Below are 22314 nucleotides of genomic sequence, written 5' to 3'. Positions count from 1 at the left end.
AGTATCATCAGTCAGAACAAGGCCGGGGGCAGACTGCGAAACAGATAATTAATTGCTCCCATGCATGTTCAAGTTGAAGTCGAAGAAAATTAGAACAAGTCCATGAGAGCCAAAATACGACCTTGAGTATATCTGCCCTGAATGTAGAGACAATCTCAAGAATAAATTTCACGAGCTGAACACTAATGACCGAAGGCCAGAGGAGTTGTAGAATGACATTAAGGACATCATATATGACAAAAGCAAGAATCATTAAAAATTCAGGAAAGAAAGAAAAGACCAAAATGGATGTCAAAAGAGATTCTGAAATTTGCTCTTGAAATTCGAGTAGTTAAAGTGAAAGGAAGAATGATGAAGTAAAAGAGCTGAGCAGAAGATTTCAAAGGGTAGCTGGAGAAGACAAAGTAAAGTATTATAATGACATGTGCAAAGACCTGGAGATAAAAAAACAAACAAACAAACAAGAGGGACAAACATGCTCAGCGTTTCTCAAGCTGAAAGAACTGAAGAAAAAATTCAAGCCTCCATTTGCAATACTGAAGAACTCTACAGGGAAAATATTAAACAACACAGGAAGCATCAAAAGAAGATGGAAGGAATACACAGTCACACTATACCAAAAAGAATTGTTCGATGTTCAACCATTTCAGGAGGTAGCATATGATCAGAAACCAATGGTACTGAAGTAAGAAGTTCAAGCTGTACTCAAGGCATTGGCGAAAAACAAGGCTCCAGGAATTGATGGAATGCCAGTTGAGATTGGTTTCAACAAACAGATGCAGCCATTAAAGTGCTCACTCCTCTATGCCAAGAAATTTGGAAGATAACTGCTGGCCAACAACTAAAAGAGATCCATATTTATGCCTATTCCCAAGAAAGGCGATCCCACCAAAAGTGGAAATTATGGAACAATATCATTAATATCACACACAAGTAAAATTTTGCTGAAGATCATCTGAAAGCAGCTGCAGCAGTATACTAGACAGCGAATTACCAAAAATTCAAGCCGGATTCAGAAAAGGAAGTGGAACCAGGGATATCATTGCCATGTCAGATGGATCCTGGCTGAAAGCAGAGAATACTAGAAAAAATGTTTACCTGTGTTTCATTGATTATGCAATGGCATTTGACTGTGTGAATCATAACAAGTTATGGTAACATTTCGAAGAATGGGAATTCCAGAACACTTAATTGTGCTCATGAGGAACCTGTACGTAGATCAAGATGCAGTCGTTCAAATAAAACAAGGGAACACTGCATGGTTTAAAGTCAGGAAAGGTGTGTGTCAGGGCTGTACCATTTCACCATACTTATTAAATCTGTATGCTGAGCAAAGAATCTGAGAAGATGGACTATATGAAGAGGAACGTGGCGTCCGGATTAGAGGAAGACTTATTAACAACCTGCATTATGCAAATGACACCACATTGCTTGCTGAAAGTGAAGTGGGCTTAAAACATTTACTAATGAAGATCTAAGACCACAGCCTTCAGTATGGATTACACTTCAACATAAAGAAAACAAAAATCCTCACAACTGGATCAATAAGCAACATAATGAAAAATGAAGAAAAGATTGAAGTTGTCAAGGAATTTGTTTTACTTGGATCCACAATCAACACCCATGGAAGCAGTAGTCAAGAAATCAAAAAATGCATTACACTGGGCAAATCTGCTGTAAAAGATCTCTTTAAAGTGTGGAAAAGCAAAGATATCACCTTGAAGGCGAAGGTGCACCTGATTCAAGCCATGGTGTTTTCAATCGCCTCATATGCATGCGAAAGCTGGACGCTTAATAAAGAAGACAGAAGAAGAACTGACCCCTTTGAATTGTGGCGTTGGGGAAGAATATTGAATATACCATGGACTGCCAAAAGAACCAACAAATCTGTCTTGGAAGAAGTACAACCAGCATACTTAAAAGCAAGAATGGCAAGACTAATCTCACATACTTTGGATATGTTATCAGGAGGGATCATGCCCTGTAGAAGGACATCCTGTTTGTTAATGTACAGGGTCAGCGAAAAAGAGGAATACCCTCAACTGGATGGATTGACACAGTGGCTGCAACAATGGGTTCAAGCCTAGCAACAATTGTGAAGGTGGCGTAGGACCGGGCAGTGTTTCGTTCTGTCGTACATAGGGTCGCTGTGAGTTGGAGCTGACTCAACTGCATCTTACAACAACAATTTGAAATGCACTACATAAACATGAAGTGTTATAACCAAGAGGAATTTAAGAAGGAAAAAAAAAAAAGAAAGAAACCTGGATAAGGACAAAGATGTTGAGCTATGTACTCGTCTCAGATAAATACATAAAAACTTTGGAAATTAACACATAACTATTCCTGTTAGATTTATGGCCATGGGTACTGATCTCATTCCATGTTCCTACTTTACAATTTATCATATTTACATTCATGTGACATCTCTGTTTTCAATGACTTACAAATCCCCTGCCCCTCCAAGTAACCTTTTCAGCTGAAATTTCTCACGCTTCATATGAGCTCAGAAGCAAGTTCATTTCTGGAAGGTTGAACCTAACCTGTTCAGCCATTTCTGAGTTACCCAAGCACGAGCAAAGGTTGTTTAGGAAATTTGTCAAGATCCACTTTTTTGTGTGTTGAGATTTAATTCAAAATGGTTTGAATTTAAACCTCTAGAGCTGTTGTGCATACATTATCTCAGGAGATAAACATTTTTTGCTTTGAAATATAATTGGTTGTGGTTTACCCTCTGCTTTTTTTTTTTTTTTTTCTGTATACATGGAATGTGGTTATAAAGAAATCGTCTCAAATCTTGGAAAACTCTTTGGAATTCCAGACTCTCCATGTATGTTGTATTGAAAAATTTTTTCTCTGTCCCCCCCCCACCCCCCCCCCCCAAAAAACTATCAGTTCTGTAGGAGGATTTGAGGATAACAATTCCTGTCTGGCTATATTGTCGGACTATAATAAGATTTTTATCCTATGAAAAATAAAGATTTTGAAATTTTTATAGTCTTTATTTTAAACTTGGTCCTCGGATCTTGTCCTATTGCAGACAGGAATATTTTTATTGCTAGCAGTGGCATCATTGGTGGGTTACAGGGGGTATGGACCACACTGGGTGGCACAGTCAGAGGCGATGACACAAAAACGACTGCCTATAAAATTTTTGTGCACTGTTTTGGCAGAAATTTATTATTTTTTATAAAAATATCCTTATAGTTAGTTATAGCAACAAAAATATTTTTCATAAGCCAAGCTTACATGTATCAATATACCTACAAATCTAAAACGCTGTGCTATTTACTTTTTGAACCTTCTAATGCCCTCTGGTCAGAGCTGTCATTATCCAATTACAATGATGCTTCAGATCATATGGTTTCCACCTGCACGTGATAGAAGCACACATTTTTGTTTTCGTTGCTGCTGGTGGGTGGTTTTATAATTGCTGATTTTGTCAAATTTTCTGGTGTTTTAGATACAATATTGTGGTAATTAGTATTTGTGAACCTATATCAATAACTGTTTTGAGCATGAAGTAGTAATTAAAGGAAAAGAAGGAGTGATATATGGGAATTATGATTTCTGAGTAACATTAGTACAAAAGCATTACAAAGAATTCCGTATGGTATGGTACAGGAGGAGGTCCATGGGGGGGCGGGGTGACACCATGAGTTATCACACTTGGTGACACCAACTCTAGTGATGCCACTGGTTGCAAGTAGCATATTTTAAGCAAATATTGGGCATACTTACAGAATTTCTCTAAGATGATATCCTGTTCATTGTATGCTTATAAGTTTCTCAAAATACTAGGAACATACAAAATTAAAAATAACTAAAATAGGGATCCTTGACAACTTCAGTCTTGTCTCTGTTTATCATGATGTTGCTTATTGGTCCAGTTTGTGAGAATTTTCGTTTTCGTTTTATGTTGAGGTATAGTCCGGCCATGGTCTTTGAGCTTCATCAATAAGTGCTTCAAGTCCTCTTCACTGTCAGCAAGCAAGATTGTGTCATCTACATATTGCAGGTTGTTTGTGAGACTTCCTCCTAACCTGATGCTGCGTTCTTCTTCATATAATCCAGGTTCTCAGACTATTTGCTCAAGCATGTAGATTGAATAGGTATGGTGAAAGGATACAACCCTGATGCACACCTTTTCTGACTTTAAGCCTCACAGTATCCCCTTGTTTTGTTCAAATCCACAATAGGATCCATAATCAACACCCACAGAAGCAGCAGTCAAGAAATCAAGAGACACATTGCATTAGGCAAATCTGCTGCAAAAGACCTCTTTAAAGTGTTGAAAAGCAAAGATGTCACTTAAAGGCTAAGGTGCACCCGACTCAGGCCATGGTGTTTTCAATCGCCTCAAAGGCATGTGAAAGCTGGAAGACTGAAGAAGAATTGACCGCCTTTGAATTGTGGTGTTGAGGAAGAATATTGAATATACCATGGACTGCCAAAAGAAGAACAAATCTGTTTTAGAAGTAGTACAACCAGAATGCTCCTTGGAAGCAAGAATGGCGAGACGTCTCACATACTTTGGATATGTTATCAGGAGGCATCAGTCTCTGGAGAAGGACATCATGCGTGTTAAAGGGTCAGCAAAAAAGAGGAAGACACTCAACGAGATGGGTTGACACACTGGCTGCAACAATGCGCTCAAGCATAGCAACAATTGTGAGGATGGTGCAGGACCAGGCAGTGTTTCGTTCTGTTGTACATAGGGTTGCTGTAAGTCGGAACTCATTTGACAGCACCTAAGTACAACAAATGGAAACCCTGATGGCATAGTGGTTAAGTGCTACGGATGCTACCCAAAAGGTTGGCAGTTCGAATCCGCGAGGCACTCTTTGGAAGCTCTATGGGGAAGTTCTACTCTGTCCTGTAGGGTTCGCTATGAGTCAGAATCGACTCAACGGCAGTGGGAACGGGTGAATGGGATGAAGTGAAGAAAGGGAGAGGGCGAAGACACCTTCCTTCTACCTGGCCAACAGTCCCAAGTCATATGGATTTGTTTCAGTCATCTATTACTTCATAACAAATCACCCCAAAACGTAGTGGCTTAAAACAACAATCATTGTATTATTATCATCAGAGCTCTGGGGGTTGGCTAGAGTCAGCTAGGTGGGTTTTGCTCAAGATATTTCGTGTAGTTGCAATGACTAGGGCTGGATCATCTGAAGGCTTACTCACTCACTCATTAAGGTATGACTCCTGTTCTGGGAAGATTCACACATCTGTGGGCTGGAATAGTTGGGATCCTTGGGCATCTCTTTCTGTCTTAACATGATCTCTCTGCATGGTCTCCTCATCATGGCAGTTTCAGGGTGGCCAAATGTCTTTCATGAAACATCAGAGCTTCAAAGGTGTGTGTCCTAGAGAACCAGGTAGAAGCTGTATTGCCTTTACTAACCTAGCCTCAGAAGTCCAGACAGTCACAAAGACCCATCCAAGTTAAGGGAATGGCAATAGGCTCCATCTCTTGATGAGAGGTATACTAAAGAATCTGCAGACATGCTTTAAAGCCACTACAGGACTTCATAGCCCTCTGGTGGTGAGCCCAAGAAAGAGTAATGAGTCATTCACTAAACCACAAATTGGTTCATTGTGGCTTCCTTTTTGCTATGGTGGAAGGATAGTGTTTAAGGCCTCCTGCACTGGAGTTAGACTGCCTAGGTTTTGACTCTCTGCCCTGACACTATGCCTGGGACCTTGGTCAAGTCTTGTGCCTCAGTTTTCTTAAAACTAAAGTTTCCCTTTCTATAAGTTAGGGATAATGGAGACATTTGTTAAACACTTAGTAGGCTCCAGACATTGTTCTAAGCGTATTATATACTATTTCATTTTATCCTTAAGATAACCCTATCAGGTGGTTACCTACCTCCTACTTCAGAGGGCTAATAATAACATTGCCATGTTTCAAGTCTGTTGTGTGGATCAAATGAGACCGTCTATTATGCTGGGGCAAATTCTAGCGATGCTAGGTCCGGAGGGTAAGCCATTTTCAGAAATGTACCCAACGTACACAATGAATGCCACACGGAAACGCAGTGAAAACCCAGTCGAATACGGAGGTCGAATTCCTAACAGGTGTTTAAAATGCAGAAAAAAAAACAGGCATTCCAGGCCGCATTTGGGCTATGAGGACAGATCCCAGCGCAGTTCTAGAAAGTGGGATCACGAGCACCGCTCAGCGTTTGCAAAACGGAGTGTTTATCTCTTCCTGGGAAAGAAAGCCTCGACTCCGGGCGGTAGGAGTTCTCCGGCGAGAACACCCGCCCCTCTGCCTGAAGCGTCTTCAAGTGTCAGGGGCCTGCATCGTGGCCGGAAGCACGATGATGACAGTCCTCCTGGGGGCCTCCCGTGTACTCGGCCTCCCCTCGAGTCTTCGTCATCGCCCTTGGCTCCCTGGCTCCCTGAGCCACCTTTCGCTCCTCCCTCTCCCCTAAGGTGCCAACTCGGGCGATTCCGGAGCGCCCATCTTCCCCGCCCGGGCAAAACCCGGAGAGGTGGAATCCCTCGCCCAGAGCGCCCCGGCGGCCACTGGGCATGCTCCGTTGTCAGGCAGGTTCGGGGCTGCGAGGAGCTTCAGCGCCTCACGGATTCCTCCTCCTGCCGCGCGTCCTCCTCCTCCCGAGCAGGGAGCGGGCGCATGATGGCGGCCGCAGCGGCCGCGACGGGGAGCGCCAGCGGCGGCAGCAGCGGCGGCGGCGGCGGCAGCAGCAGCAGCGACACGTCCAGCACTGGCGAAGAGGAGAGGATGCGGCGCCTCTTCCAGACGTGCGACGGCGACGGGGACGGATATATCAGCAGGTAGGCGGAGAGGTGCGGGGAACCGGCTGGGACTAGACCAGCCCCTAGGCGCTGCCCTTGACCTCTCCTCTGCCCCTCCGTCCCAACTTGCAGCAAGTTGCTCGGAAGCGCACGGGAAAAGTTGGCTGCGACTTTGGGAGGGCGTCGCCAGCTCGGCCACCGAGGCCGAGAGGCTGCTCTGCTCGCCTTTTGGAGGTGCCAGTTGGTCCAACTTTTCCCAGCGTCGTCTTTGTCTGGGCGTTGGGAGACATCTCTTTAAATGCAAGTCTTCCTCTTGCAGTCTAAGGAACGGGGCCCTGGGATCTCGGATTCAAGGAATCCTGCCTGTGGGGAAATGAGTTCTGATCGCCCTCCCCGGGTAGGAGGCGCTGCCCGGTAGCCTTGGGCTTCTGGGTGTCAAGATGCGGTGGTACCGGGCAGCGATCTGTCCGTCTGCTTGGTGGACAGCCCCCGGGCGCGACCGAGAGAGGGATGCGCTCTCAGTGACAAAGTCGGGCATGAAAACAAGCCGTAAAGAACTTTCATGAGCCACAGAGATCCTGAATTCCGAACTTCAGAGCCCAAAGGATGGGCTTAGTTTCACACCCAGTACCGGTTTATTCACACTAGCCTGGGGGGAATGAAGCGCTCAGGCGCAAACTGCGGATTTGGAAGTGAGCCTGGAATACAGAGCCGGCTCCCTACTCCAGCTCCACCCGCTAACTAGGTGAACCTTGGGAGGTGTCTCCTGGGCGCGTCTGCGCCTCCATTCAGAACCCTAGCGGTGTTTGCTTTCAAAACCTCTACAGCGGCGGTTTTGCGGCTTTCTACCGCGGAGCTGGTAGGGATTGGCCAAATAATTACTAAAACACAAAACAAACAAAAAACAACAACTCTGCCGTCGTCCAGTCGATTCGGAGTCATAGCAACCCCATCTGGCAGAGTAGAACTATCCCATAGGTTTTCCTAGCCTGTCATCTTTAAGGGAGAGGTCGTTCATTCTTTTCTCCTGAGGAGGCTGATGGTTTCAACCCCAGACCTTTCAGTTAGCTTGACCAGTGCGCCACTAAAAAAAAAAAATTAGGGCTCCTTAAATAATTACTACTGCCTAAATTTTTATAACTTCCCTAAATTTTTATAACGCTGGCCGTGAAAAAGGCAATCATAGTGTTTTACAATATGCTTCTATGAAAGATTGACACAGGGCGCTGAAGACAATGCGCGCTGAAATTTGAATTGCCTTCAGTGAAGTAAGGCAGCCTAAAGTTGTGCGTTACATGTTTCTTTAAAGCCTTTGTTTGGGTGATGGTAGAGATTCTTTCACAAAATTAGGATTGGGTCTTGCTGATTGTTCTTGTTTACCTAGAGGGGGAAAAAAAGTGGGACTTTTTAAAAAAGATCTCTAAAACATGTTATTTAATATGTATCTGACAATTAGAAAAATAATCACAACTCTTGACCCAATTATGATAACTCTTTGAATTTTACTACTTTTTAAAGATTTCACTGGGAAACATTAGAAACATAGCAGAAAACTTTATATAGTAATTCTGTTCTGAAATAAAAAAAAAAAAGTAATTCTAGTTAACCCCACATAGATTTCTATCTGGAAATCTTTCCTTTTTTTTTTTTTCAATTCTTCGATTGAAAAAAAATACTATTACAGCGTTTAGATATTTTGTTGTTGTTTTCGTACTTCAAAAGCTGTTATCTCATTTGTGATAATGAAAGCAATCTACACTCTCAAGCTAGGGGTGCAAAAAGAATTCAATTTTACATGGGCAATAGTTCGCATAGAAGGCTAGCAGAATTCTCCCTCTACTCTGGCCTATTAATATGTTGCCTTATCTAGACTACATACCTTCTGTGTAAATGATCATATTATTTTGTGTAGTAGCCATATTCACTTGAAAGGATAAAGTATTTTGTAAGCAAAATGAAATGACTGTTTTGGAGGCGGAGGCATTGTGTGTAAGGAGGTGGTGGTAAAAAAAGGTTTCAGAATACAGTGGACAGAAGTGGAAAAAACTGTTAACATTCCTTTAACCACATCACTTTAATGTGTCTACCTTACTTGAAAGTTAAAGGTATGTGCATTAATGGACCCTAAGCTGTAACTTTTACCGTGGGTGGGGTTGCCCTGGAAATTAATTTACTCTGCCAGAATTTCCATATAGGAGCTTAGGAATGATAATCTCATTGAGAAAGAGCACCAAGTAACTTGTGTTTTTATAGTAAACACAGTTTTACCTGTCATATATATTATTTGGTATGGCTTGGGAATTGGAGTTAATGGATAAAAAAAAATAGCGGGCATTAATGACTTCCTTTCTGAAGGAAACGCTACTCCTGTTATATAGGGTCGCTATGAGTCAGAATTGACTGCACGGCACTGGGTTTTTTTTTTTTTTTTTTGGCTTGTTGTGATTTTTTTTTTCTTTTTGTCTTGTAACTATGAGCATTAGACTTTATATTAGAACATTTAAAACCTCAGATTCTTTGAAGAATATTGAGTTCATGCTCATGGTAGGCAGCAGTATCGATTAGGACTTTAGTTGGCCCTGTGTGATAGAAATCTAACCATAGTCAGTTATGGGTTGACTTTTCTCACTAGTGGAAGTCTGGAGGTGAGCCATCCAGGCTGGCACTCCACAATAGCGTCAATGCCTCTGCTTCCTTCCATTTTTCTGCATCACCATGCTTTGCATAAAGCATTCATCATCACGGTTATCTCATGATCTTAAGATGATTCCTCTATATGCAGCCTCATTTCCATATTCTTGGGTGAAAGAAATAAAAGAAGGCTTTACTTAAAAGACAGCTTTCCCAAATCCCTTAACTGACATTTGATTGGTTCAACTGCATCACATAACTATGCGTACCTACAAGAGTCTTAGGAAGTATGTAATTCTGCTGGGTACATTGCTTCCTAAATGAAATCCGAATTCTGTTACTAAGAATGGAGAATCGATATTGGATAAACAAGTAGCAACCAATAAGTATAATAAAATCCCCATTATAACTAAAATTCGCCTGTATTGGCTCCAGTCCTCTGCCTACCCCTCATTCTCAAACAGGAGTGGATTGAAGGTTTTATGTTTGAAGGTGGGATAAGTGGAAGAGAGACTGAGGCCAGAGGGGAAATGTCAGAGTACATCATCTCAGGAACCAAGGAGGTACAGGGTGAGGCTCTGAGCCTTCTCCTTCGGGCTGACAAAAAAAGCATCAGGTAACTGGAGAATCCTGGATTTCTTGCCTCTATCCTGGAACTCCCCGCCTGCCAGAAAGACCCAGAATCATCCCCATGGATAGTTAAGCTAGAGCAGACAACCACCATCAGGTGGCACCAAACCGCAGCTGGGACAGGGAAGGATTTGGACTGCACAGTGGGACCATATCTGGCTCATTCAGTGCAGTTCATTAACCTTACAGCCACTTGACCCCACATTTTATGGCATTGAAGATCATGTTATAAGATGGGAGGTATTATTCTAGTCATTGAAATGATCTTCCCTTTGGAATTTCAAAGTTTCTTGTTTTTACCCTTAATTGTAATAAAGTACTTATCTTGAACATTTTGAAAAATATCTAAAACCAACACTTATATCTAGTTCCTAAGTCTCAGTTCAGATGTTACTGTCTTGCTCGCTATATGGAAGTGTCTTTGGTCTACCCTGCCATTATTCTCCATCACAGTGCCTGATTGCTTTCTTTCAAAGTACCCTTTACAACATGTAACTTCATTTCTATTTGCTACTTTGTGTTTCTGTTTATTGTCATTTTCCCACTAGATGTAGCTTCCTTGAGAGAAGGAATCATGTCTGTTTTGTTCAAACAATATACTCAGGACCTAGCACAGAGTGTGCCAAGTAGCACACAATCAGCAAATTCTGGTGAATAAATGACCAAGAATAAACAGTGGTATGTTCATGTATATTGAAAATCTCTATTAAGCATTTTTATCCTCAAGCATATTGGATGTGTATGAAATATTGTGAGTATATTTTATTAAAGAATATTTTCCTTTTGAAAATAATCTTTCTCTGGTTATACGAAAGATAGTCTCATAAAAAATTTGAAAAAAACAAATGCATAAAAATAAAATCAAAATGATTCTTAATTCTATAACCTAAGGAATATCACTTTTCTGTTTTTCCAGTGATATATTTACATCATACCATTCCGCTAGTACATTCAAAATGATTAGATAAATAGGCATTCCATGTTCACAAATTGGAAGACTTAATATTTTTAAGATAGCAGTGCTCCCAAAATTAATCTACAGATTCAATGCAATCCCTATCAGAATCCCAGCTTTTTTTTTTTTCTTTTAACAGAAATTGACAAGCTGATCCTAAAATTCTTATGGAAACTCAAGGGACTCCAAAAGAGCCAAAACAATCTTGATGAAAAACAAAGTTGGAGGACTCATACTTCCCAATTTCAAATCTTACTACAAAGCCGTGATAATCAAAATAGTGTGGTACTATACTAGCATGAGGATAGACATATAGATTAATGGAATAGAGGCAAGGAGAGTCCAGAAATAAACCCCTGTATCTATGGTCAATTGATTTTTGACAAAAGTGCCAAGACTATTCGGTGGGAAAAGAATGGTCATTTCAACAAATTGTTCTGGGATGACTAGATATCCTCATGAAAAAATGTGAAGTTGAACCCTTACCTGACACCATATATAAATGTTAATTCAAAATGCATCAGACTTAAGTCTAAGAGTCTAAAAGCCAAAATTTTTAGAAGGAATTATAAGAGTAAATCTTCATGACCCAAACTATAGAACTTTTAGAAGGAATTATAAGATTAAATCCTCAAGACCTTGGATTTGGCAATAGATTCTCAGATATGATACCAAAAGCATAGGGTACAAAAGAAAAAAAATTGATAAATTGGACTTCATCAAAATTAAAAATTTTGTGGTTCAAAGGACACTATAAAGAAAACGAAAAGACAATCCACAGAATGGGATAAAATGTTTGTAAATCGGATGTCTGATAAGGGACTAGTATCTAGAATATATAAAGAACTCTTACAACTCAATAATAAAAAGTCAAATAACCCAATTTTTAAAATGTGCAAAGAATCTGAGTAGATAGTTCTCCTAAGGAGACACAGAAATGAGCAATAACCAAAAAAATAAAACCAAACCTGTTGCTGTTGAGTCAATTCCGACTTACAGCAACCCTATAGGTGAACTTCCCCATAGAGTTTCCAAGGAGCGACTGGTGGAGTGGAACTGCTGACCTTTTGGTTAGCAGCCTGACTCTTAACCACTGTGTCGCCAGGGCTCCAAATGACCAGTAAGCACATGAAAAGATGTTCAACATCATTAGTCATCAGGGAAATGCAAATCAAAATCATAATAAGATATCACTTCACACCCACTAGAATGGTTAGAATCAAAAAGTCGGATAATAACAAGTGTTGATGAGGTTATGGAGAAGTTAGAACCCTGACTTGCTGTTGGTGAGAATGTAAAATGGAGCAGCCTCTTTGGACAAGCAGTCTGTAAGTTCCTTAAAAAGTCAAACATAGAGTTACCATTTGACCCATTCACTCCTAGTTGTATAAAAAAAAAAAAAAACTAGTGAGAAATGAACATGTATGACCATATAGAAACTTGTACACAGATGTTCATAACAATATTATTCATAATAGGCAAAAACTGGAAATGACTTAAATGTTCATCAACTCATTGCTGGATAAACAAAATCTGGTATATCCATACAGTTGAATATTATTCAGCTATAAAAAGGAATGAAGTACTTATATATGCTACAATACAGATGAACCTTGAAAACACGCTAAGTTGAAGAAGTCAATCACAAAAAAACACATATGATTCCATTTATATACAATGGCCAAATATATAGAAATAGAAAGTAGATTAATGATTGCTTAGGACAGGGACAGATGGGGCATTGGCAGGTGACAGCTAAGGGGTGTGATGTTTCTTTTTGTGATGATAAAAATGCTCTTAAATTGTGGTGATGCTTGCACAACACTGAGTATACTAAAAACCATTAAATTGTACATTTAAATGGGTGAATTTTACGGTGTGTGAATTATATCTCAATAAAACTGTTTAACAAGACTGGGAAATGTGACTTTTAATGCTTATAGCATTCCATTATTTATTTATATAATTAATTTAATTATTCCCTTATTTTTGGACATTTAGGTTGTTTCCAATTATCTGCTTTGGAATTTCGTTAAATCTAAAATTCCATAGACTGGGGTGCATAATTATTTTAGGTACCAATTAAACTATGATAAAATATTTCTCACCACTTAGAATTTTTATTTTATTCTTCTTATTGGAAGAACTCTCTTTTTAGACATAGATTTCTGTTATATTTCACTCTCGTGCATATATATAAGAGGAAAACAAACAGGCAAAATAAATTGTTACGGTTGTCCTAAAACTTCTTTGCATTCAAAGTCAAGTCTTCTAAATCATTTTTTGATTCAGAGTATTTAGGTTGTGTTTTACTACTTAATATAAACCTCTGTGGCATCAGAATATTCAGGGATGCAGCATTTCTTTAAAGGGGGCTCCACTATTTTCTATAGGATTTTCTTCTAAGCTTCTAACACCCTTTCTGCAAGTATTGATGTTGGTTCCCCAGTCTTACCAGAAGGTGTCAATGGAAGATTCTCAGACAGTAATCAGGACTAGTATTCTTAAGGAAGCATTGAGAGGTTGAAGTTTTCTAGTCGTGTAACCGAGAATAACAACCTGATTCATGCTGAGAAGCAATGGCAACTATGTTATCACCAGGTGGTGGAAATTGTAAGTAACATTCAAATTTCAGAGTGTGGCAAAGTGCAAAGGTTAGAAATTGGTGTTTTATGTAATGCCAGAATAAACAATCTTCATTGTTCTATGTATCTAGTTAATTTCTTAATTCTTACTAACCGGGAATTATCGGTGAAATGTATGGACTGCAGTTCTTTTGAGGACACTTGTATCAGTAGTCTTTAAACAACCGCAACAAGGACAACCATGAAAAGGTTTTCAGGTTGAACAGGGAATACTGTAGTGTGTTTAACTAAAGAACTATGGATTCACATATTGAACATAATCACCTATTCTCTCCTTGGTCAGTAGTAGCAGAAGTTTGGTTTGGGGAACCAAGAGAAAGGAGCCACTTGGCTTTTAAAGGTTTGAAGGAGCCACATCAACAGAAGGTTAAAAAAAAAAAAAAAAAATAGAAGGATGTTGACCTATAGATTCCTTGTATCAAGGCCAAGTAAATGCCCATGACATAAGGATGAAACCTGCAATGTATTTATTCTTGGAGGTGATAACTTTGGAACATAATTTTAAAAGAGCATCTCTAGTGAGGCAAAAAGTAGCATAACCAAAGCCATACATCAAAGCAGCTGAGTGATACTGAAAGCCTCAAAGCTACAATCAAACCACAGTGTCACTCAGAAAAGTATAAACTGAACCTAAGTGGGGAAAAAGGAAGAAAAAAGAAATCTGGTAAAGTGTGAAGAAAGGTCTAAGAAGGTCATTCATAAAACAATTAGCCTACCAAAATAAATCAAAGAACAATATGATTCTATTTAATTTTTAAATTAGTTTTTTTTTTTTTTTAAAAAAAAAAACACCCTCATGACTCTCCTTGAGGTAAAAAAAAAAAAAAAGGAGGTAGCTCAAGATAAAAAAAATATGGCCCTATTAGGATTGTAAGGGGCCTTGGTGCACAGTGGTTAAGTGCTCTGCTGCTAACCAAAAGGTCAACAACAGTTTGAACCCACTAGCTGCTCTGCGGGAGAAAGATGTGGCAGTCTGCTTCTGTAATGATTACAGCCTTGAAAACCCAATGGGGCAGTTCTATCCTGTCCTTCAGTGTTGCTATGAGTTGGAATCAACTCGATGGCAATGGATTTGATTTGGTTATTAGATTTCATTGCTGGAAGTGAAGGGGACTTGAAGCACTTAGTGATGAAGATCAAAGACTACGGCCTTAGGTAAGGATTACACTTTAACATAAAGTAAACAAAAATCCTCACAACTGGCCCAATAAGCAACATCATGATTAATGCAGAAAAGATTGGAATTGTCAAGGATTTTTGTTTTACTTGGATCCACAATCAATGGCCATGGAAACAGCAGTCAAGACATAAAAGGATATACTGCATTGGTCAAATTTGCTGCAAAAAACCTCTTTAAAGTATTAAAAAGCAAACATGTCACCTTGAGGATAAAAATGCCAGTGACCCAACCCATGGTATTTTCATTCATCTCATATGGATATGAAAACTGGACAATGAATAAGGAAGTCTGAAGGAGAACTGATGCCTTTGAATTATGGTGTTGGTGAAAAATATTGAGTATACCATGGACTACCAGAAGAATGAACAAGTCTGTCTTGGAGGAAGTATAGACAGAATGCTCCTTAGAAGCAGGGATGGCATGACCTCATCTTACCTATTTTGGGCGTGTTATCAACAGGGACCCACCATGTGTCTGTCAGCTTGTCATACTGTGGTTGCTTGCGTGTTGTTGTGATACTGGATGCTTTGCCACCAATATTTCAAATACCAGCAGGGTCACCCTTGGTGGACAGGTTTCAGTGAAGCTTCCACACTAAGACAGACTAGGAAGACGTACCTGGCAGGCTACTTCTGAAAAATTGGCTAGTGAAAACCTTATGAGTAGCAGCAGGACATTATCTGATATAGTGCCAGAAGATGAGCCTGTCAGGTTGGAAGGCACTCAGAACATGACTGGGGAAGAGCTGCTTCCTCAAAATAGAATAGATCTTAATGACATGGGTGGAGTCAAGCATTTTGGACCTTCATTTGCTAATGTGGTACAACTCAAAATGAGAAGAAACATCTGCAAACATACATCAATAATCAGAACATGGAATGTACAAAGTATGAATCTAGGAAAATTAGAAGTTGTCAAAAATGAAATGGAATGCATAAAAATCAATATCCTAAGCATTAAGTAAGCTGAAATGGACTGGTATTGGCCATTTTGAATAAGACAATCATATGGTATACTATGCTGGGAATGACAAATTGAAGGGGAATGGTGTTGCATTCATCATCAAAAAGAACATTTCAAGATCTATCCTGAAGTACAACACTGTCAGTGATAGGATAATACCCATACGCCTACAAGGAAGACCAGTTAATACCACTGTTGTTATTCAAATTTACATACCAACCACTAAGGCCAAAGATGAAGAAATTGAAGATTTTTACCAACTTTTGCAGCCTAAAATTGATCAAACATGCAGTCAAGATACATTGATAATTACTGGTGATTGGAATTCAAAAGCTGGAAACAAAGAAGAAGGATTCGTAGTTGGAAGATACGGCCTTGGTGATAGAAATGATGCCAGAGATCATATGATAGAATTTTGTAAGACTGACGACATCTTCATCACAAATACCTTTTTTCAGCAAAGTAAACGGCGACTATACATGTGTACTTTGACAGATGGAATACATAGGAATCAAATCGACTGCATCCATGGAAAGAGACAATGGAAAAGCTCAGTATCATCAGTGAGAACAAGGCCAGGGGCTGACTGTGGAACAGACCATCAATTACTCATACACAAGTTGAAGTTGAGGAAAATTAGAACAAGTCCACAAGAGAAAGCATGACCTTGAGTATATCCCACCTGAATTTAGGGCTATGTCAAGAAAAGATTTGAGACACTGAACACTAATCACCAAAGATAAGAGGAGTTGTGGAATGACATCAAGGACATCATATATGAAGAAAGCAAGAAAAAATAAACAAATAAAAAAGACAGGAAAGAAAGAAAAGACCAGAATGGATGTCAGAAGAGACTCAGACTTGCTCTTGAATGCAGAGTAGCTAAATTAAAAGGAAGAAATGATGAAGTCAAAGTCATGAAAAGAAGATTTTAAAGAGCGGCTCGAGAAGACAAACTAAAGTATTATAATGAAACGTGCAAAGACCTGGAGAGAGAAAACTGAAAGAGAAGAATACACTCATCACATTTGAAGCCAAAAGAACTGAACAAAAAATTCAAGCCTCAAGTTGGAATGTTGAAGGATTCCACGGGGAAAATATTAAACGACCCAGGAAGCATCAAAAGAAAATGGAAGGAATACACAGAGTCACTGTACCAAAAATAATTGTTTGACATTCAACTATTTCAGGAGGTAGCATATGACCAGGAACTGATGGTACTGAAGGAAGAAGTCCAAGAGACACTGAAGGCACTGGCAAAAAAACAAGCCTCCAGAAATTGACAGAATACCAATTGAGATGTTTCAACAAATGGTTGCAGCACTGGAGGTGCTCACTCGTCTATGCCCAGAAATTTGGAAGACAGCTACCTGGCCAACCAACTGGAAGAAATCCATATTTGTGCCCATTTCAAAGAAAGGTGATCCAACAGAATGAGGCAATTATGGAACAATGTCATCAATAATACACACAAATAAAATTTTGCTGAAGATCATTCAAAAGCGGCTGCAGCAGTACATCAACAGGGAACTGCCAGAAATTTAAGCTGGATTCAGAAAAAGACTTGGAACAGGGGATATCATTGCTGATATCAGATGGATCCTGGATGAAAGGAGAGAATACCAGAAAGGTGTTTACGTATGTTTTATTGACTATGCAAAGACATTCGACTGTCTTTGCATAGTCAATGAAATTTTGGGTAACATTATGAATAATGTCAATTTCAGAACACTTAATTGTGCTCATGAGAAACCTGTACTTAGACCAAGAGACAGTCTTTCAAACAGAACAAGGGGGTACTGCATGGTTTAAAGTCAAGAAAGCTGTGCAGCAGGTTGTATCCTTTCACCATACCTATTCAGTCTGCATGCTGAGTAAATAATCCAAGAAACTGGATTATATGAAGAAGAAGGCAGAATCAGGATTGGAGGAAGACTCATTAACAACCTGCAATATGTAGCAGATGATACAACCTTGCTTGCTGAAAGTGAAGAGTACTTGAAGCACTTACTGATGAAGATCAAAGACCACAGCCTTCAGTATGGATTACATGTCAACACAAGGAAAACAAAAATCCTCACAACTGGACTAATAAGCAGCACCATGGTAAATGGAGAAAATATTGAAGTTGTCAATGATTTTGTTTTACTTGAATCCACAATCAATGCCCATGAAAGCAGCAGTCAAGAAATCAAACAACACATTGCATTAGGCAAATCTGCTGCAAAAGACCTCTTTAAAGTGTTAAAAAGCGAAGATTTCACTTTAAAGACTGAGGTGGGCCTGACCGAAGCCATGGTGATCTCAATCACCTTGTATGCATGCAAAAGGTAGACAGTGAAAAAGGAAGTCCGAAGAAGAATTGCCGTCTTTGAATTATGGTGTTGGCGAAGAATATTGAATATGCCATGGACTGCCAGAAGAATGAACAAATATGTCTTGGAAGAAGTACAACCAGAATGCTCATTAGAAGCAAGGATGGCAAGACTTTGTCTCACATACTTTGGGCATGTTATTAGGAGGGACCATTCCCTAGAGGAGAACATCATGCCTGGTAAAGTAGAGGATCAGCGAAAAAGAGTTACACTCCAATGAGATGGATTGACACAGTGGCTGCAATGATTGTGAGGATGGCACAGGACCAGGCAGTGTTTTGTTCTGTTGTACATAGGGTCACTATGAGTCGGAACCGACTGGATGGCTTCTAACTACAGCAACAACAATCAGGAGGGACCAGTCCCTGGAGGAGAACATCATACATGGTAAAGTGGAGGGTCAACAGAAAAGAGGAGAACCCTCAACTAGATGGACTGACACAGTGGCTGCATCAGTGGGCTCAAACATAGCAATGATTATTAGAATGGCACAAGACTGGGCAGCATTTCATTTTTTTGTTCGTGGGGTTGCTATGAGTTGGAACCGACTGGACGGCACCTAATAACAACAGTATTATGCTTGTAAACAATATGGAAAAGAGAATTTTGAATGGGTCAAATCTGGTTTCCAGGAACCCAGAAGATCAGTGACATCACTATGGTTGGTGTCACCCAGTGTGGTAACTCATGGTGTCATTCCCCCTCCCCCGCCGCCCTAGACTTTTCCAGTATCAGACCTTACAGAATCCTTAGTAATGTTTTTTGTAGTAATGTTACTTGTAAATCGTAATTCCCATATATCGCTCCTTCTTTTCCTTTAATTACTACTTCATTCTCAAAGAAGTTATTGATATATTTCACAAATACTAATTACCACAGTATTGTGGCTAAAACACCAGAAAACTTGGGAAATTCAGTGACTATAAAAGCACTGGCAGCAACGAAAACAACACTGCATACTTGTAGCATGTGCAGGTGGAAACCATGCGATTCAAAGCATCATTATAATTGAGTAATAATCACAGCTCTGATCAGAGCAAATTAGGAGGTTCAAAAAGTAAATTAGCATAGAATTTTAGCCTTGTAGTTACATTGATACATGTAAGCTAGGCTTACAAAAAAATGTTTTGTTACAACTACAGGCATTTTTTAATAAAAAATAAATTTCTGTTGAAACAGTACACAAAAATTTTATAGTTAGCCATTTTGGTGTCACCCCTCTGAGAGTGTCACATAGTATAGTCTATACCCCCACAGCCTCCCAGTGACTCCACTGCAGAAGATCTAACTCTTTTATATGCAGTACTTAAAAAAAAAAATTTATTGTGCTTTATGTGAAAGTTTACAAATCAAGTCAGTCTCTCATATAAAAATTTATATACGCCTTGTTATATACTCCTAGTTGCTCCACCTCTAATGAGACAGCACACTCCTTCCCTCCACTCTCTATTTTTATGTTCATTTGACCAGCTTCTGACCCCCTCTGCCCTCTCATCTCCCCTCCAGACAGGAGCTGCCCACATAGTCTCGTGTCTACTTGATCCAAGAAGCTCGGTCTTCACCAGTATCATTTTCTCTCCCAAGTGCAGTCCAATCCCTGTCTGAAGAGTTGGATTTGAGAACGGTTCCTGTCTTGGGCTAACAGAAGATCTGGGGACCATGACCTACGGGGTCCTTCTAGTCTCAGTCAGACCATTAAGTCTGGCTCTTTTACAAGAATTTGGGGTCTGCATCCCACTGCTCTCCTGCTCCCTCAGGGGTTCTCTGTTGTGTTCCCTGTCCGGGCAGTCTTCGGTTGTAGCTGGGCACCATCTAGTTCTTCTGTTCTTAGGCTGATGTTTTCTCTGGTTTATGTGGCCCTTTCTGTCTCTTGGACTCATAATTACCTTGTGTCTTTGATGTTCTTCATTCTCCTTTGGTCCAGGTGGATTGAAACCAATTGATGCATCCTAGATGGCTACTTGCTAGCATTTAAGACCCCAGATGCCACTCTCCAAAGTGAGATGCAAAATGTTTTCTTAATAGATTTTATTATGCCAATTGACTTAGATGTCCCCTGAAACCATGGGCCCCAAACCCCTGCCCCTGCTACGCTGGCCTTCGAAGCATCCACTTTATTCAGGAAACTTCTTTGCTTTTGGTTTAGTCCAGTTGTGCTGACCTCTCCTGTATTGTGTGTTGTCTTTCCCTTCACCTAAAATAGTTCTTGTCTACTATCTAATTAGTGAAAACCTCTCTCCCTCCCTCCCTTCCTCCCCACTCTTGTAACCATCAAAGAATATTTTCTTCTCTGTATAAACTATTTCTTGAGTTCTTATAATAGTGGTCTCATACAATATTTGTCCTTTTGCAACTGACTAATTTCACTCAGCATGTTGTTGTTGTTAGCTGCCGTCGAGTCGGTTCCGACTCATAGCTACCCTACACACAACAGAATGAAACACTGCCCGGTTCTGCGCCATCCTTACAATCGTTGTTATGCTTGAGCTCATTGTTGCAGCCACAGTGTCAATCCACCTCGTTGAGAGTCTTCCTCTTTTCCGCTGACCCTGTACTCTGCCAAGCGTGATGTCCTTTCCCAGGGACTGATCCCTCCTGACAACATGTCTAAAGTATGTAAGATGCAGTCTCGCCATCCTTGCCTCCTTAGAGCATTCTGGCCGCACTTCCTCCAAGACAGATTTGTTCATTCTTTTGGCAGTCCATGGTATATTCAATATTCTTTGCCAACACCACAGTTCAAAAGCGTCGACTCTTCTTTGGTCTTCCTTATTCATTGTCCAGCTTTCACACGCATATGATGTGATTGAAAATACCATGGCTTGGGTCAGGCGCACCTTAGTCTTCAGGGTGACATCTTTGCTCTTCAAGACTTTGAAGAGGTCCTTTGCAGCAGATTTGCCCAATGCAACGCGTCTTTTGATTTCTTGACTGCTGCTTCCATGGCTGTTGATTGTGGATCCAAGTAAAATGAAATCCTTGACAACTTCAATCTTTTCTCCATTTATCATGATGTTGCTCATTGGTCCAGTTGTGAGGATTTTTGTTTTCTTTATGTTGAGGTGTAATCCATACTGAAGGCTGTGGTCTTTGATCTTCATTAGTAAGTGCTTCAGGTCCTCTTCACTTTCAGCAAGCATAATGCCTTCCAAATTCCTCCACGTTATGAAATGTTTCACGGATTCATCATTGTGCTTTATCTACGCGTAGTATTCCACTGTGTGAATATACCATAATTTATTTATCCAGTCATCCATTGATGGGCACCTTGGTTGGTTCCATCTTTTTGCTCTTGTAAACAGTGTGCTATGCAGTATTTTTGATTACTGACATACAGTAAAATATGCCTATTTTCAGTGTATAATTCAATGAGTTTTGATAAATTTGTGTATCTCTACAACTACCACCACACTGAAGATAAAGAGCATTTTCATAACCCCCAAAATTTTCCTTGTGCCCCTAGTTCTGGTCAGTTTCTATCCTGACCTCGGTCCTGCAACCATGGAACTGATTTCTGTCATTATTAGATTTGTCTTTTAGTGTTTCATATAAATGGTTGTGTGTGCTTTTTTTGTCTGACTTTTTTTTTTCCAGGCAGCATCATGCCTGTGAGATTCATGCATACTGGATATATCAGTAGTTCCTTTATTTTTATTACTGAGTAGCATTCCATTGTATGAATACACCACAATTTGTTTATCCATTCATTTGTTGATAGACATTTTTTCTAGTTTGAGGCTATTAAGAATAAAGGCGCTATGAACGTTCATGTTCATGTAAAACTGCATTTGTTTTGAGAAACAGAATTCTGTATTTAAAATAAGAAAGAGCTAAAACTTATTGAGTGCTCACCAGGTATTGTATGTAGCTCACGTAACACTCGCAGTAGCCATGCAAGATGATAACGCACAAGCAAAGGAAAGAAAAGTGGCTAATCCCCACCAAGCAAATAGTGTGAGAGAAACCATAATGATAAGAAGGGCCCTCTGTGAGAGTTCTAAGAGACTGTTGTTTAGCCCGATCACATGGTGCTACATTATTTGAATCACAAGTTCTTCTTATCTAAGGACCCTTAAGGATCATCTAGCCTAGAACTTCCCAAACTTCAGTCATTGTCTACCACCTTTATGCTTTTTGCATATCTCTGGCCCCACCGTCTTCCTTGAA

General features: G+C 40.0%; 1 protein-coding gene across 1 annotated transcript in view; it reads left to right on the top strand.

Moving 5' to 3' along the window:
- Positions 1-6232: 6232 nt before the first annotated feature.
- The window catches only part of MCC (MCC regulator of WNT signaling pathway), a 535647-nt gene continuing 519565 nt past the window's right edge, over positions 6233-22314 (top strand). Inside the window, exon 1 of the mRNA XM_049872263.1 lies at positions 6233-6807. Coding sequence (XP_049728220.1) covers positions 6647-6807 — 161 coding nt within the window. The 5' untranslated portion in view covers positions 6233-6646. The remainder of the gene's footprint in view (positions 6808-22314) is intronic.

This window comes from Elephas maximus, chromosome 2 (genome assembly GCF_024166365.1).
Source record: "Elephas maximus indicus isolate mEleMax1 chromosome 2, mEleMax1 primary haplotype, whole genome shotgun sequence".
NCBI lineage: Eukaryota > Metazoa > Chordata > Mammalia > Proboscidea > Elephantidae > Elephas > Elephas maximus.
Note: the sequence above shows the minus strand (reverse complement) of the source record. Positions and strands in the feature narration are given on the sequence as shown.